At 36.5% G+C, this 17,621-nt stretch overlaps 1 protein-coding gene across 4 annotated transcripts in view; it reads right to left on the bottom strand.

Moving 5' to 3' along the window:
• CBLB (Cbl proto-oncogene B) overlaps positions 1-17,621 on the bottom strand; it is a 128,809-nt gene that overhangs the window by 17,336 nt on the left and 93,852 nt on the right. For 3 of the 4 annotated variants that reach the window (XM_039557725.1, XM_039557730.1, XM_039557728.1), the window contains exons 10-14: positions 17,330-17,533; positions 9,518-9,703; positions 6,591-6,956; positions 4,842-4,936; positions 1,136-1,279 (exon numbers count right to left, since the gene is read on the bottom strand). In XM_039557725.1, coding sequence (XP_039413659.1) covers positions 1,136-1,279; positions 4,842-4,936; positions 6,591-6,956; positions 9,518-9,703; positions 17,330-17,533 — 995 coding nt within the window. The remainder of the gene's footprint in view (positions 1-1,135; positions 1,280-4,841; positions 4,937-6,590; positions 6,957-9,517; positions 9,704-17,329; positions 17,534-17,621) is intronic. The other variant, XM_039557733.1, reaches the window with a different exon arrangement.

The following is a 17,621-nucleotide window of genomic DNA, read 5'->3' as shown; positions in this document are numbered from 1 at the left end:
AGATAAGAATTTAGGTACTTAGTTCATAAAGCTTAGACAACTACACAATACTCATGTCTATGCAGTGAAGCCTGGATCAGGATTTCTAAGACAGAATTTTTAACCTGCATGCAAAGAATGATCATATTATGACCATTTTTTGCCTGTTTTAAAATCTAACTTAAAAGGTCTGAAAATTATTATTGGCTAATTTCGGGGTGAGAGACATGTTGAGCTTTATTGATGGTGGGTCCCCAACATCACATTCTGACAGAGAGGAAAAAAATGGCAATATGTCACTGAATTTTTTTTATCACAGGAGGGTCTGAATTTTTTAGATCATACTTGATTTTAACATAATACTTGTGACTTACAAGACCAGTTAAACATTTGCCCTTTTTTGCCCCTGCAATTTAAGACTTATTCTCTTAATCCCAGCCATTCATATCTTTTCAAGCTGCAAAGTTCAGCAGGAATGTCACAGCCTTGAGTTGCCATGTCCCTTGCTCCAAGTCTCCTTGTCATAATCCATCCATTAGTAATTCTAAACTGTGAAAGTTTGGTGGTATTGTTTCAGAACGTATTTAAAGCTAAGGAGATACTCCACCTGTATTTAAAAAAAGGTTCTTTACCTGAGAAGCACAAAGAAAATATACTGCCAAATGGGCTCAAAAAGCTAAAAAGACACATTATACATTGGACAAAAAGAGAATCAAAGTATGCACATGCAGATGCCAGTTCACACACTTTTCAGTACTGCATTGCTTTCAAAATGAGTAGTATGAAATGTGAAAGGCTAAGATTTTCAAAGCTGACTGGGAATTTCAGTCACACAGCTCTCCTCAAGTTTAAAGAGTTGTAGGGGTTGAATCTCCTGGTCAGTGCTGAAAACCTCAGCACAAGGGGAAAAAAGACCAACTACAGAAATGGTATCCAAAGGCAAAAAATACCCAGTTCTGACACAAGAGAGATACAATGATGTGAACTTCATAGTTTTATATCTGTGGTGGTGGCCAAATGAAACAGAAGCATGGGTAATCCAAGCTTAGAAGGCACGCAAGCTTAACCATCATTACAGACATTGAACCAGCTAATTTTGAAAAAAAAGCAGAGGTTTTGTAAATAAATTTCTTTCAAGGCACCTAAATTACCTTACCGAGCAAGAGGTTTTATATTATGACCATGAGGAGGTTGTGAGCTCAGTATTACAGGATGCGAAGAAGGGATTTTGTATTCTTCGTCATCATCTGGGTGTTCCCTTGATTTATCAGACAGAGAATTTGCTGAAGGACCAGGGCACCTAAGGAGATGAGAAAAATGCTAGTTTTTCTTTAGCTGTTATGTACTTGACCTCAGATAATATAGAAAATACTCCTCTTTAGTCCAAACATCCTTAATACACTCTGCTATGTGTAAGGAGACAAAAGCCCCATGACAAACAAACTTGTAAGGTTACTGACTTTTTGTCACTGAGAATGCATAGAGAAAAGGGCAGCTGCCCTTCTAAGAATTGAACGGCTACTTTAAGCAAGCACAACACAGCAGAGAATTACAAAGAACTAGAGTACTAAGTAGGCACTTGCAAGACAACCTGTTTGCACTGATCAAAAGCACCAAATAAAAGTTAATTCAGGACAAAAGGTACGTAGCAGGGCTTAGGCATGCAGAGGACATTCACCCTTTCACTGGCCTGTCAAGCTGTGAGTAAGGACACACTGTGTCCTCTCACATGCCTGCAACGTGCACGTCAGCCCTGCTCCTTCTGTCACTGAGAAGTGCCATGCCAAAGGCTGATCTCAAGAGAGACAGGAATTCCAAGCCACAGCTGGCCCTGATGGAACTATTTCATCTTCAAAATTTTGTAAGCAAGATGGGAGAGACAGCAAGAGGAGAAATACCTTTTGGTCCTACTTTTCCCTCAACTACCTCAAAGCAACCAAATATTCCTAATATATTTATAGACTACAAAAGGTGCTTGGAATTGGATGCCTGATTACATACCCAAAAATGCATCTTCCCTCATGCAAAATATCACTGTGTTTTAAAGTACTTTTGAGACAAAGAGTCTGCTGCTGATGCACTAAAATGGGAGCTATTCACTGGAATGAAACAAACACTATTTAACTTGAAAATTTTGAAGTTTTGGGGAAGAATCATTCTGTATCTTTGACATACGAGTTGTAGATATCTTTTCAAGAATAAAACAGCAATTTGATCAAAACCGCTAAAAAAGTCTGACATAATTATAGAAGTCCAATTAAAAGTAACTATTTTCACATGTCTCAAAAACATAGGGGCTGAGTGGAAAATAAAAATCAGATGTTCAGTTAGCAAGAGTCCAATATTTCATTATTGAAATACAAGTTAAAATAACTACTTTAGTAAAACAAAAAGAAATCAGCATGGTTTCCAGGAAAAAAAAAACCAAAAAAAAAACCTCCCATGCTTTTCTATTAATGTAACTTTTTAAGAAAAAAAAAGTCATATTTGTAACATTATATTCAGTAAAAACTGATCAAACAATTTAACTAGGGACATTTTAGAAGTGTGAAGTTTCAAGTAAGGATCATTTTGCCTCCTTGTTATTTAGACTAAGACATATCATACATGATCAATGTATCCTTCAGCCAAATGTTTGAAATTACAGACTGATTATAATGACTAGAAAGAACAGAATGCCTTGGAGCTACATGAAACACACCAGCTCTCAATCCACAACACTGCACAGACTGGAGAGTACAAAAAAAATTAGCAACTTGCCCAGATTAATCAGAGTAGCAAGGTTGTGAATAGCAGAGTATTTTGAACCAAGTACAGTTCAACATTTACGAGTGCTGAGTGCAGTCGATTTAACAGGAGGAAAAACAGACTGTAAAAATATTCTCTCTGATGTTTCCAACTAAGTCATGACATATTATTTGAGTTACTTTTTTGAAAGCAATTGTGGTTGGTGCAAATTGCTATTTTTAAACATTTTTTTCCTTCTTCCTGTTTTTTCACCTACATATTGTCATACAACATTATACATTAGTGGGGTATTTCCTAGCGGTAACAAAAATTTAATTTTAAATAAAGAGAGACATATTAGTGTTTAAAGAAAGAACATACAATGACCAAATTTTATTTTTAACAGTCATTCCATGTGACATTTTAGTAATTAGATAATTTGAACTTCTCACTCCTAACGTTATGTATTGATAATTTTACATTTTAAAAATCAAAATCTAGAATTGCCTGTGTAATTTTTAAAAGGTGTAAGTACAAAGCCGATACAGAAATGAAAGCTGATTTCTTCCTCAAAAATCAATGGAGTTCGGTTTTCACAAATAAAGATTTTTCCTTCTCCCTGGAATTCATCAGTTTTCTACTCAGAAGACTCTGGTTAATGAAAGCATTTCTTTTGACCAAGCTGAAGTCACACATTCTAGCTTTGGATTGGCCTGACACGGATTTTGTGCCTGTACATATTGTTACAATACCATGTGGACCTTCCAATGCTCTATGTATACACTGTACTTTGGTTCAAGGCTACATCTGCAAGTATCTGAGTAAAAAAAGTGGGATACTCATGAAGAAGGATGTTTTTCCATGCTATGAGATATAAAAATAAGAATATTCCCGTCTTCAGATTTGCATTGTATTATGAAATAAGTAGACTAGAAGGGGACTGATTACATGAGGTATCCAACCAGTACTCCTGTGAGACCCTACCTCCATCAAGTTACATCCCAACATTTAATTACAGGTATGTCTGGATAATATTCTATCATTTTCTTCTGAACTGAAAGAAGCAATGGAGAACTTTACCTCAGCACTTGTGTCACCTGAAAACAGGTTTCTTAATAGAAAAGACAATGCTCCACTGCACCTTTATTGTAGTGCTCAAGAAGAAAAAACCCAGCATATTAATAAAATGCTGAAATATATTTGTCTTCTATATTAAAGCTAACCGAACACAAAAATTGAATGGGTACACAATAGTGAGAAGGTTCTCAGGACTAATACGAACTGACTGTCCAATTATATTACTTAACAGCAAGAACCACAAACAGAACACAGGAAAGCAGTTGTAAGATAGCATTATTGTAATATGCTCCAATTTCCTTACAAAAACACAAAAAAAGGATAGACTGCACTGTAGAGCTTCCAAGCTTTTGACTTTAAATATATCTTGTTCTGTACAAAATCCTGTGTCATTCAGAATCTGAAGATACTTGCTATGACAGCAACATCTTTATTTAAAAAATAAACAGGCATTTTACTGGAAGACTAACAGCAGTCTGCAACTTGAAATGACAAGACTTCCCAAACCATATTCTGGAACTTAGGAAGGTTGATCATATTTAAAATTACATAAAATGGATTTGGTTGTTTGTTTTTTAGCCACAGCAAGTAAGAGATGATGGTGTGAATCCTGGACAAAGCTCCACGTTCCGAAAGCCCAGAAAGCCTGACAAGATTAGGGGCAGAACAGTGACAGAACACATTTTTTAGCCCTAGCACTTTCCCTAGAATCTGTCATCTCCTGTGATAAATAGCTCTGACCACACTTCTCCTGTAGTAATAGAAGCAAAACCAGACAGTACCTGCTCCCACTGCCAAATGCCTGTGAGCAAGATCTGCCATAATTTATCCTCTCTTCCTATACAAACATGCTATGTTCAATTAACATTAGAACTGCTCCCATTTAATCAATACCATTTACATTTCCTTTGTAAAACGCACATTAAAATTCATGGAAAGCATATCAAGTTGTGTTAGTTAATTTCTTTCCTTTTCACATTTTTCTCTCAGCACCAGAGTGTCACTGCTATTATCTAACATTAATTAGCACTTTTCTTTTATAGATAAAGTTAACTTACTTTATACTAGGGATAATGGAGCCAGCTGGAAGAGGGGGTGAAAGCCGTGGAGGGACATCATATTCTTCATTCATCAGGTGACCATTTGAAAAAACCTAAAAATCACACAAGTATTACAATGGGTATCTCCTTCTATCACCATGGATATTCATCAACTAGGCATTACAAAATAGACCTTGAGAAGCCTGTGGGTAAAGGCTTTCCCAGGAGTTCACACCACAGAGCTGAAGTGACTCTCATGCCTGTTTCAGCTCACCCCATTTTGGAGCTGTAGAATATGTTAAAACTTCACCAAAAGAAGGAGTTTCACATGATAGTTATTAGACAGACACTCAGTTACTGCTGAACTGCCTGGGAGAAAATTAAGATTTCAAGATTGCAAAGTGAGAGAGATGAAGTGTAATGGGAAAATGCTAAATATATTAATTATTAAAACTGTGATACAGTGCCTGCCAGAACTCATCCCCTACCCCCAGGATTGTCCTCCCAATTCTTGGTTTCTATAAATAACGAAAGTTTATATTACAATTGATATATGAATCAGGGAAGAAAATTCTTCATGTTTCCCCATGAATGTGAATACAGCCTGAAATGGTAATTCAGGGTTGCTTCCTTCAATCAAATGGTTTAGATCTACAACCTGAAGGTGACAGTTCAAACAGTACTTGGTTAAAGGTATGCACATGTAACTTCTCCAGACTACAACAGCACTTCCACACTGACTGGGTATTCTAATTTGAGAAGTATTCATTCTATCAGCTTCAGTACTGTGCCAGACCACAACAAGAATGCTACATGAAGGAACAACTGAAGACATAAACCCAGTACTCTTTTAAAAGCAGAAGAAAACCTGCAGCATTTAAAATAACAGCCTAGTTCTAAGTAAAATTTTGGTGCTTTGCCTCAATGATGATAAAAGCATTATATAATGATGATTTAATTATATATAACATCATAGATGACTTAAGTACCTTTCATCATATATGTCAACACCCCTTATCAATACTAACTGAATTTCAGTAATGTACTTTCAAAATAACCAAAAGCTCCATATATATATACACACACACACAAAATAAAAGTAACTGGAGATAGAAAGGTTAAATAGCTTGTGGTCTTGGGAAAAGCAAATAGATGGAAAAAAAATTATTTCTAACTGCCATGACTTAACCACAAATCCACCCGTCTTAGCACAAGCTACATAGTCTTGCACAAGCTCTGTAGTCTTCAAGCAAAAAAAGAGCAGCAGCTTTGAGTTAATAACCTCTATGAATAAATTACTGAGCTGCCTTGATAAAACTGATTAGAGCAGAACTAGGAATTTTTTCTTAGGACATCACCATTTGATCTCTTTCCAAAGATAAGCCTGACCAGCTGTAAATGGCTTTGCAAGTGCCTGAAGCTGCTAAAGGCCAAAATTCACCTCACCCACAACAGAGAGAACTGGAATATCTACTATTCCATCAGCAAATGCATACGCAGTCTTGGCATATGACACTTCCAAAGTAGACTTGAGATGCTATACTATTACAGCATACAGTGATACATTGTGAAAATTGTAACTCAATTACTGTTGCTTTACAAATTACAGTATTTAACAAATCATTTCTTTATGAGCAGCTTATGAACAGAAAAGATTCAGAAACCACAAATCATCACTGGCTAATATCAACAGTGTGTTAGCCAATGCCAGACAATGCTGCAGTAGTGTGTCAAATTAGGATTCAACACCCAGTTCATGTGAAATACCTTGGCACCTTCTGCAGGCAGCTCGTGACGTCTGTGTTTCCTCATAAATCCCTGCTCAGAACTCACGCGGCCGTGCCTTCCGTTTACGTTTGAAATGGCCGTCAGTCCCGGCTTGGGGGAAGCATCACCCCCGCCTCGGCAGCCCACCAGCTGACCTGTCCCAAACACGTCCCTGGGACACCATCCCTCGAGGGGCATGGGCTGGTCCCTGGCAGGGACGCTCTCGGGGTGGTGCAGGTGCCTGCTGATCCGGTTGTCCGGCGGGATGGGGGGAGGCCTCTCCGGCGGCGGGGGCGGAGGGTCTCGCAGGGGAGGTGGTGGCGCTGGCAAAGGTTTGTCTTGTTTCCTCACCATACAGGGAGAAGACTAAACAACACAGGAAGTGACAAAAAAGCAAAGTTACACGGAGGCATGAACGTTGCTCATGACCAAGCACGGCTTTATCGTTTCTCACTGAGCTGCTTTCTTGGCACCACGACAGTACCTGCCAGCAGGCTAAATGCAGGCCTTGCCTGCCTTCTGCAGACTACCTGGCCCTTTTCAGAAAGCATGCCCCATTTCTGCTGTTGCAGGAGTAACCCAAGAAAGGAGTGGAAAGCAGAAAAGACAGCTAACTCTGGTAGGTTTATTTGACCCATAGTTTTTTCCAGTATCCTTTGCTTTGATCATTTGAATCACTTATTCATCTACTGAAATGAGTTCTGTGGAGTGCTTGGAAAAAGCAGACTTCCTGATGCAGAAAAAAACCCCAAACAAAATAAAATCCACATCTCAGAGGAATGACTTGGTGACAGCAAATGAGCACAAAAAGCAATGATTAGAGAGCAAGGGGAAGAAGAAACAATTACTTCATTTTTAATTATATACCTAGGGATGACTCCAATCTTTACATGACATGCACTGTTAGGCCACTGAATCTGTTTGAACTGCAGTTCAGTTTTTCAGCTAACAACCTAATTAGTTTGTAGTTTTACTTGCAATTAGCTTATCTGCAAGAAACATTTGTCAGAATACTCACTTTCTAAGAATTGAATTATATCATAAATGGTTAAATGTGATCTAAAATTATGTATGCTAATACTAAAAAGCTGAAACCCGGGTTATCAGGAAAAAAACTTGTAGCTGCACAAATCTGAGCACAAATCTGACAAAACCAAAATATTTTCATTATGACTGAATTACAAATGGCAATTTACAAAGTAACAGTTGGCCAGGTCCTTACAAATGTTTTATCTCCAGCTACCATAAGAAATACAGGAAAGATTATTTCCCTGGGAATGTATAATTTTCTTGGACTTCGGTAAACCTGCATATTATCACCACTGAAAGAAACGGAGGTCACAGAAGTTTTACAGTAAGAACAGCATTTGCTCTCACTTCACTGGCTAGCCCAGCACTCTTCTTCAAGCAGCACCTCAACACGTGACTTGAACTGAAAATAAAGTTATTCCACCTACAGGTCTATGCATATAAAAAGGAAGTAAACCAAATAAAGAAGTGTTTAACTCACCTGCTGGTCAAGAAAAATAGTTATTTTCACTGTCAACACAGGAAAATAATACCCTGATCCAGATTTTTCGTTATACTTTATAGTTATAAATTATAGTTTTTAACTTGAGAAAAATCGAAAAGTTATTGTTTCAGGGTTTTTTTCCCCTGAAGGAGTAGTTTTGGCAGGACTAGATTTTCTTTTTTTTCTTAAATATAAATTTTTTGAAGTATGAAATTATTCTTTGTTGCCCCCATCCTTTTTCCCTTGCACCCCACGAAGTTTTTTTTTTTTTTCCAGGAAAAGTTTCACATAAAAAAAGCATTTTCAAAAAATTAAAGCAGCATTAATAACATCCCTGGTCTACTTTTTTTTTTTAAAAGCCATGAACTCTGCAAAAAACCCTATTGTAAAACTAATTTTTAATGGATGTGGCTTTTTTTTTTGTGTATATCCTCAATGTGTTAAATTCCTCTGCATAATTCAGGAAGTTAAGAAAGAAGATTAAAGAAACTATACAAACTTCTATTTTTTCTTCTAAATTATAAACCACTAAAATCTTAAAAAGATACTGATTTTCAACCTTAAAGTAAAAACCTGACAAAAGAAACAAGGTACTTCAAACTGAATTATTATGAGAACATAGGTTTGAAGTCACTTCTTGAATTTGAATTAATCATATAAAAATGAAAAATTTAAATCTAACTTGCTCTCTCTATACAGCAATTACAATAAAACAATCAACCTGTAATAGAGAGCAACAAACAGTATTTGTTCTCTTTCATGCTTATCCACTCAAAAAAATCATTGAATCTTTAGTATCATTAGTTTTACAAAACATAGCATACAATCTTGTTGGCTATAGAGTCATTATTATTTCCCTTGAAATTTGAGTCCTATTATATGCCATTTAAGGTTATGAAAGCAGTGTATCTGCACATATTTTTCTTGTAAGAACACTGTGGAAATCGAACATAAATCATCATGAAAGGAAAACATATAATTTTAATGAGATAATGACCTTTAAATCTATTTTCAGGAAACTTTAGCTTCGATTTATTTTCATTAATCAGAGTTTGTTACAGAACTGATCCATTACTGCAATGTCTTTAAAATTCTGACCATAACCAAGTACCATATAGTCATCAGGCAAACTGAAGTCATATTTGACCAACACATGCAGTCAGAAACATTTAACTACATAAGGTATTACGGAAAGAGAAGAGACTCCATTGATATGGATCTAATCTACAGTTTCCTTAAACTAGAAGGAATTAAGGTTCTTTTGGCCAGAGCAAAATCATGCAAAAAACAAAATCCATGGAAAGCTTTGAAACAGTCCACCATATAAAACAGACAAGAAAGCTCACCTCGGAAACAAGCAAATACAATTTCTCAAAATTCTTATATCTGGAAATAATGGTTCAGTAAAATTTACCTTTGGTGACCCGGTTGGGCTGGCACATGGTGACCGTGCTACTCCCTTCTGAATCAGATCCAGACGGGGAGGTACAGGGGGAAGACTAAGATGTGGGATTTGCAGGGGGTCTGGAAGGGGTTTTCTTCTTTGTGCAAGAGGGGAAGATCCTGGGGAAGTCACTGGTGAATTCTGCCTCTCATTGCACTTCAAGACAGAAAAAAAATTACCTTTTACCTGATGATGAAGTATACAACTTCCATTCCACAACTAAAACATTTGATACTAATCAGATACTTACTAATAGTCAATTATAATAGTAATTTTTCATAATGGACATCTGGACAGTAGAGCTCATCTTATAGTTACTGAAAAAGAAGTCTACAAGTCATTCTACCTCAAAATGAAGACCCATGTTAACTTGTGATGAAAATAAAAGAATGTATATTCCAGCAACTTATATAAAAACCTAACAATCACTGCCAAACATAAGGAAAAAAATCATAAATTCTACTGTAGCACTGCTACCCTTGATAACCTTTTTATTTATAGAGAATACTCAATGTAAAGTTCTACAAATTACTTTTAAAAGCTGGACACCCATGATATTGCCTGTTAACTACAGCCCTTTTTCAAATCATAATTCCATACAAAATAGAATGTATATCTACTGAAAACTTACCAATCAAAATCACCAGCAAGTCAGTAGGGAAAGAAGTGAAATCACCAAAAAAATGAGGAAGTAATTACAAAAATTACAAAAATTTTAGAACAATTTTATCATTTAAGCAAATACTGAACTAACAACACAAACATTTAACATCCCCCTCCAGTGACAAATTATGATTTCTTTTTTCCTTAACCTGTCCTTTTAAATTCATCAGAACCAAAGATTTCAACCCTCAATATAGGGCTCCACCCAATTTTGTAACTACTCCCTGCCCCTCATCTTGCTCAGTTTTAACAAGCACAGCTCAGGCGTTTGCATAGATCAGTTCAAGTTATTTCCATGAATTCACTGTATGAGTGTCAGTGCATTGTAATAAACCCGGATGTTTGTGCTGTTCTGTGCTTTCCCTGAGAGTAGACAAGTTGCTGGAAGACATCACATCACAGCTTGCCTAGAGAGGCAAAAATGCACCCATCTTTAGGATAAACCTCCGTGATAAAAACCTCCCCCTCTCTTCCATAAGCTTTTTCTCACAAATGCTGAACATCCCATAGTAACTGGGATGAGACTAGAAAGTTCTTTAACAAGGTAAACAAGTAAGCAACGTTACCTTTCTTTATTTACATAGTGATTACATTAAAGAAACTGGAAACTTCATAAAATCAAAAGCAGATTGAGGAAGAGGATCTAGTGCACTGACTCCTTATCAATGCTCTCTACTACAGCTTAGCTTAACATCCTGTTCTATACAACAGGGATTGCTACCACATTTCCTTCAAAAATAGGAGCCACCACAGTATTACTGTCAACAGTGCATGAAAATGCAGGAGAGGGGTGAGGAGGTGGTGAAAGCTAGAAGGGTAACATGCAACTCCATCAGCATGATTTTTTGTTGCTATTTAGAGTCTTCCCCACTTTGTCTACATGTGTAAGCTCCGTGTCACAACTAAACATTCAAATTCAAGAGACAGAGCAATTTAAGATTTGTAGTCTTCATGGCTACCAGAAGATTCCCAGTTTCTCTCTTCAATGAAGAGGTGGTCTCAATATGTGTATTAAATGCCTTGAATAAAGTCCTTAAATTTTCTTTGTTCCCTTTAATTGGGGAATAACCCTGTCATTGACTAGGAGACCATAAAGGTAAGCACTTAAATTATCGAAGCATTTAGCCTCTCAACATTAAGGAAAGTTGAATAACTAAGCAATATATGTATCTTGCAAGCATGCCTGAGCAACCATAATTATAGAATAATGATAAACTGATTGTCAATTCATTTTCCTTATCAGGAGGCATCTATCAGTTAAACGGCATAATAAACATTGTATCATTTAATAGCATTTGTTTTCAAAGTTTAGTTGTAACTCCATGAAGCATTCCTGAAAGCCAAGAAGCATGCAATACAGTCTACTCAAAGGATTGACTTCAGCAGACACAAAATGAATTTATTTCCCAAATTATCTGAAATAGAACCAAATAAGCAGGTCACACCTCCAAAAAGATGCAATTATTTAAAAGAAATGAAATTGCTGTAGTTAATTCACAGCATTTTATGGTGTTGCACAACATAATGCATTTCAGTCAGCAGGGAATTGTTCCAGAAGAACAATCATATGTCATAGGAGTAGGAAACAAAGAGTAAGAAAGATAGGAAATACTGAAAACCAATTACTGGACAGGAAACATTTGTTTGGAATTTAAGATGTTCTAATTGTCGCATCATCACACTAATTAACACAATTTCCTGAGAGAGCAACCTGACAGTCTCAAATGAGAGAAGGCATGGAGCTGTACAAATCCCAGCTAAATGAACAGCACTGTAGTGATATCATTTTAAGAATATCCATCCCTGTTTCTATCTGGCAACTTTCTCTTACACAGTTCTGCCCTAAAGAATCATTAGGCAAAATGATGCCCTCTTCCCTCAGTGTGACCACTGGTCCCATCCATGTCAGACTTCTTTTCTCCTGCTGCAACAACACTCTAGCTTTCGCAGAGCCAAAAAATCACAGAATATTCACATTTAAAACCCATTCACTTAAAAGTTCAAGATCCTTAAACCCTGACATGCTTTTAAACCCAATGAAGAAAACAATTTGAATTATGTGATAGACTTCTAGTTCCATATATGCTTGGCATTTGGCTACCCCTATCACATTCCATGGACAGTAAACCACAACTAACAAAACAAAATGGAAGATTTTCACAGTAGTAAATGTGTGAAAGGACTTGAATTTAGCCTTACATCCATGCCTTGTTATGTCTTGTTTCAAAATAGCAAAGTAATCTTTCAGCCCCCAGGACTACTATGCTATACTACAGCCAAAATGCTAACAGAACATGCTGAGATTTCAAAAAGGGAATTGATTATGGCCAACAGGTTAAAGGGTAACTTAACAGGCACACTAAAAGAAAAAAAAAAAAAAAAAAAAAAAAAGGAAAATAGCTGCAAGCTGCTCGGTGCTGAAATAAGAGCAAAAGCTTTGCTGGGACAAACTAATAATTCCTTGTTTGGATCCACTGATACTAAATATAAAATAAAACCAAGTATTCCACAGCAACAAACCGGTTTACCTCAGCATTCAGTATCAGATTTCCATCATATTCCCATTATGAAAATCCCATATTTTTCAGTCCACCCCCATCCAACCTGTCTAGCTGCATCATTTGATGTGTGTTGACAGCTCGGCCAACAAGATGGCTGCATCTCATGTGGATACCAGGGCACTGACAGATGTACTAATATCTACTCTTTTTGGCTCACTCTCCTAAAATTTCTCCGTTTGTCACCTACTGGAGATTTCTGTGTGTTTTCTGTATGCTGGGAAAAAATGTGCAATGAGAGAGCAGAGTGACAAAAAGCTAAACAAGCAAGCGATTAAGGCACAAACTAACTCAAATGAACTGGCAGTGACAGAAGACAGACCTTCAGTGTACAAAGGGGCTCTGCTGCACCATACAGAGACCTGTGCAATAAAGATGTAATTAAGGAGAAGAACACAGACTCCTTTGTAACAACATGGACTTCATCTGGTTGGCGTGACTGCTGCCAAGGGAAAAGCAGCTGTGACTGACTTTGCAGTTGTACTGCAGAAATAAAACACTTGTGTTATTCCATCAGATGTATTTATTACTGGGATATACTGGTATCAGTGTGCCCCAAGCAGTTGCGAATTCAAGAAAAAGCCTGCTTCCAAAGCCCGATTACAATTTCTAGTCAAGGCTTCTTCTGATGGAAATACTAACAGTCAGCCTATTGAAACAAGAGTTTTAACTTCAAATACTTTTCTGCCAGATAGGCACATTTGAAAAGCATACTCAACATAAATCTTTACAATTGACTCACTGAGGAATATTATCCTGCCTGTTAATGTCCTTGGAGCAAACTCAAACTGCTGAGGCATCTAAGATGATCCAAGCAGACCTACAACAGAAGTAGTTCTCTAAAGTTTCTTTATTTATAATCAGGTAAAAGTAACTCACGTATTTGTTACTTCTTGTTAAGATAAGCTGTGACCTAGGCAGACCAGCATTATGTGGACTTAAAAACTTATATGAGGATATGAATTTACGTCACTTAACACTGGTGACTATAAACATGTTTTTAAAAAGACAGATTTATTCCCTATTTGATCTTTGCTGACCCAAGAAAATATATGTGAAATAGAGAGAGGGTGTTAGGTCTGCGAGAGTCAGCAGCACACTGCCAAGGGAATCAGTAATTAGAGGAGGCACACTCCCTCCCAGTATTTATACCCTTCAAATACTAGTAACTAATCAGTTAAGTAAGTCACTCCTGTTGAGTGACATGATCTCAATAAATTCCCACCAACCAGGTGCTCCAAGGAAGTGACATGTATGTATGGGTTCAGGTACTGCTGAAGGGAATATCTGGATACATATTTCAAGTCTTATTTTACATATTTTTATATTTTATATAATGAAATAAAAAACATTATTACTATGTAATACATACCTTCTTCCATTACCAGAAAAAAGTCAGCTTAATAATATGGAAAGGAGTTAAAACAGTCTCCTCCCATATTTTGAGAGCCAAGGTCTTTTGTAGTGATTTACCAAGTCTGACCTAACTCACCTGCTGGAAGAAGCCTAGTCATGGCAAACTGTGTCTTTCAGCCTTGACAATTTCCTATCATTATTTTAAAGTACAGCATGAATCAATCAACCAGGTTTTTGTGTGTTTAGATATCTAGGAAATTAATTTCAGAGAAGACAGTAACTCTCCAGATGGGGTAACTTCATCTACTTTTAGACAAAAGTGTTTATAGACAATTTTAATTCACTTTCAGGTACTGAAAACCTCCTAATCTCCTATACTGGTAGAGCCCTCCTCTATGTTTTCATGGGATATTATTTGAATCAAACAATTACCTTAGCACTTATCAATTCAAAATTACTTTCTCTTAGCAAGAACTCCTGCACTATCCATTTGCCTTATTTTCCTTCTTTTTAAAAGAAGATTATCAAATTATGTCTTGTACCAAGGAAAAGCGACAGAGAACTCCTCCTTCATTAGGACAATTAAATATAAAACATTATGGAATAGCTAACATACTCTACTAGAGATTCAGATGCCCTCTTTAAAAACAATACAAAAGAAAAAAAAAGCTGGTTTTAGTATTTACCTGAGCCTGTAATCTGCACTTTTTTAATGTGCATTTCATAATGTTGTGCTTCACTAGAAGAAAAGGTATAGAGCTAAGAAAAGGAAAATTTTGGGCAATAACTGCATTAGCTAATCTGATACCACTGGGCTGGAAATTTCTCTGCAAGGAAACAATTAACAGAGGCTTTTGGCACCACCCTCCATCTTTCTTTTATTAAGAAATATCTGAAGACAATTTGGAAATAAAAAAAAAAAATAAGCTGCTTGATGAGGCAGATAAACAGCCTAACTGCAGTGGATTTCTCTAAAGCCTGTTAGAAGTGATCTGCTGCTACTGCTGACTCATACATAACACCTAGCAAGAATTATTCATTTTTCTTAATGTGCATCCACTTATTAATGTCTTTTAAGAATGACTAAGGAGCTTCATGATTAGTCTTTTCCTTAAAGCAATTTCAAGTCTGAGGTCTTTCAGAGACTTAATTCAGATAACTCTTAGAGTTTCTGAGAACAGTTCAGGGTAACAGTGATAAACTGCAGAACTGGTATTTTTTCTGATATCTGATTGAGTATTTCCACAACACATTGTAAAGCCCTACAGTCACTTCATCAGAACTTCATGTCCCTGAAACTCTCCTCTTCTAACAAGTTTAACATCCCAGCTCAGTACTAGCCAGATTTTTCTTATAATGGTCAGCCAGGTGATTTGACACAAATACAGTCCATTAGATTTTCAAGGATTAACAGATTTATGTTGAGGAAGTTTACCACAGCCCATGCAATAAAGTAAGAATTGAAGAAGTTATTCACTGAGATTACAAAGTAACAAGAGTACCAGCAGGTTGGCTGCAAGAGTTAAATTATTGTCTTTGCCATGTAACCTCCATCATTTCAACAAACTATGTTACTACAACATAGTTTGCTATGCAGTACCCTGTTCATATGAACAGCATCAATGACAAACAAAAGAAAATCCCAAAAAGAGTAAAGTTCTACATAATGTCGTAGAGAAAAATATAATTTCTTTCTGCAGGCTCCAAAGATACACTGATTAGCAGGAAAAATAATGATTAAAGAAATAGGCAAGTCTGATGAAGACATTGCTAACAAATAGTATAAATAAACAATGCCATATTACACACAGGTGGTATAGTTAAGACCATCACTGCAAAACCAGTGGTAACAATTTTAAGAAAACAGCAGCTAAACATCACCAAATGATGCAATATTTCAACAATTTCAAGTAAAGAGGCTGGCAGGGTGAAGATTTCTTTCACTGAACAATGAAATCAATGAAACAAAAATAGCAAGGCACCTAAGCACTCAAGCTCTTGGTGGCTACCGAAAAGATGACTTCTTATAGTAAACCTATTGTTCCTTCTTTTGATAAAGGCATAATGCATTTTTGCCTTATCATGGAAGTGATAGCATTATAAAAGCCCATCAATTCAAGGCTATCTCACCGAGGTCATGCTGCAGACTGCAATTTAAGTCCAGGCAGGAAGGATAAACTGCTCCCAGGGGTAGCCCATGTTGTATTACGTACACAACATAAGAATGATTCATAAGCCTTAAGAGGTTAGGAAGGACATCAGAAGCATGTATATTAACTGACAGATACTCTTAGATATGAGGGTGAAGAACGCTTTTTTTCTTAAGAAATACGATGATAAGGAAATGGGAAAGTAAGATGTTACAGAATTAATTCTAAGGCAATGATTCAATCTAGATGACCTTAGTATAAGGTAAAATCTAGTAAATGCTCTGTCGAAATCAGTGTTGCATGGCCTCTGACAATATCTATCCCAGGCTAAAATACAGTAGTAAAAACTACCACTACAAAATAAACTTTTTTCAGTGACAGTGCTTATTTATCAGTAATAAAATCTCCTGCAACGAAAGATCCCAGAATTTAACACAGAGCACTTTCAGCTCAAAAAACATCCCAAAACACAAAGTCACTATGGACAATCTCAAAAACACTTTTCCCACTAAGAGTACCTAATACTAAAAATTACAGGGAAAAAAAAAATCATAGACAACTCACATGAAACGTAACTAAAAGCTACATGTGTACAATATGAATTAGGTGTCAAGTCACTTCTATAAAGTAATAATATTGAAAACTGTTTAAAAACTCAAGTTTAATCCTAAAGCACTCTATACATGTGTACACACATGTGCAGAAAACAAATGTATATGGGAATTTTTTTGTTCTTTACAAATAAAAGCTTGGGGAATTGTCCATACAGAATAGTTTGGGTAAGAGTTTCACCTGGTGCAAATTCATGCTTTGCCCATTACAAAAAAAGCTATCTCAGTTCACATCAGCTGAGAATCTGGAATATTTTTTTTCTCCAATCCAACTTCAGTTTTAATGCTGTAGTATTGATGCATTTTGTTTTTTCAACCCAACAACTGTTGAGAGAAATGCTGAGAGCTGAAGCATGAAGTGCAACCTCTCATTGTTTAAAGTTACAGGCAGCTTTGTTTACAAACATTCTGGGTTTAGCTGTGGTACAGCGTTTGAAAAGTTACCTTTCGGACTGAAGCCAAACGATTCATCATTAGAGACTCTTCTCTATCATCATCGTCATCCAAGTCCAACATGGGCATACTAAAGCTATCCATAATACTGCAGCACCTGGAGTTCTCATCCCTGGGATCAAAGGGATCCACAATGATTGGTTCAGTTCCCTTGATCTCACAGCGGCAGAAAGGGCAGCCTTGGCCATCCGATTCCTACGGCAAGACAAAAAAGTAGATAAATATAAAAAAAAAAAAGAAAAAAAAACAGCAATAATTTTAAAAGTAGGACTTGTACCTTTTG

The sequence above is a fragment of the Corvus cornix genome, chromosome 1, assembly GCF_000738735.6.
Source record: "Corvus cornix cornix isolate S_Up_H32 chromosome 1, ASM73873v5, whole genome shotgun sequence".
NCBI lineage: Eukaryota > Metazoa > Chordata > Aves > Passeriformes > Corvidae > Corvus > Corvus cornix.
This window is presented reverse-complemented; position numbering and strand designations above follow the sequence as displayed.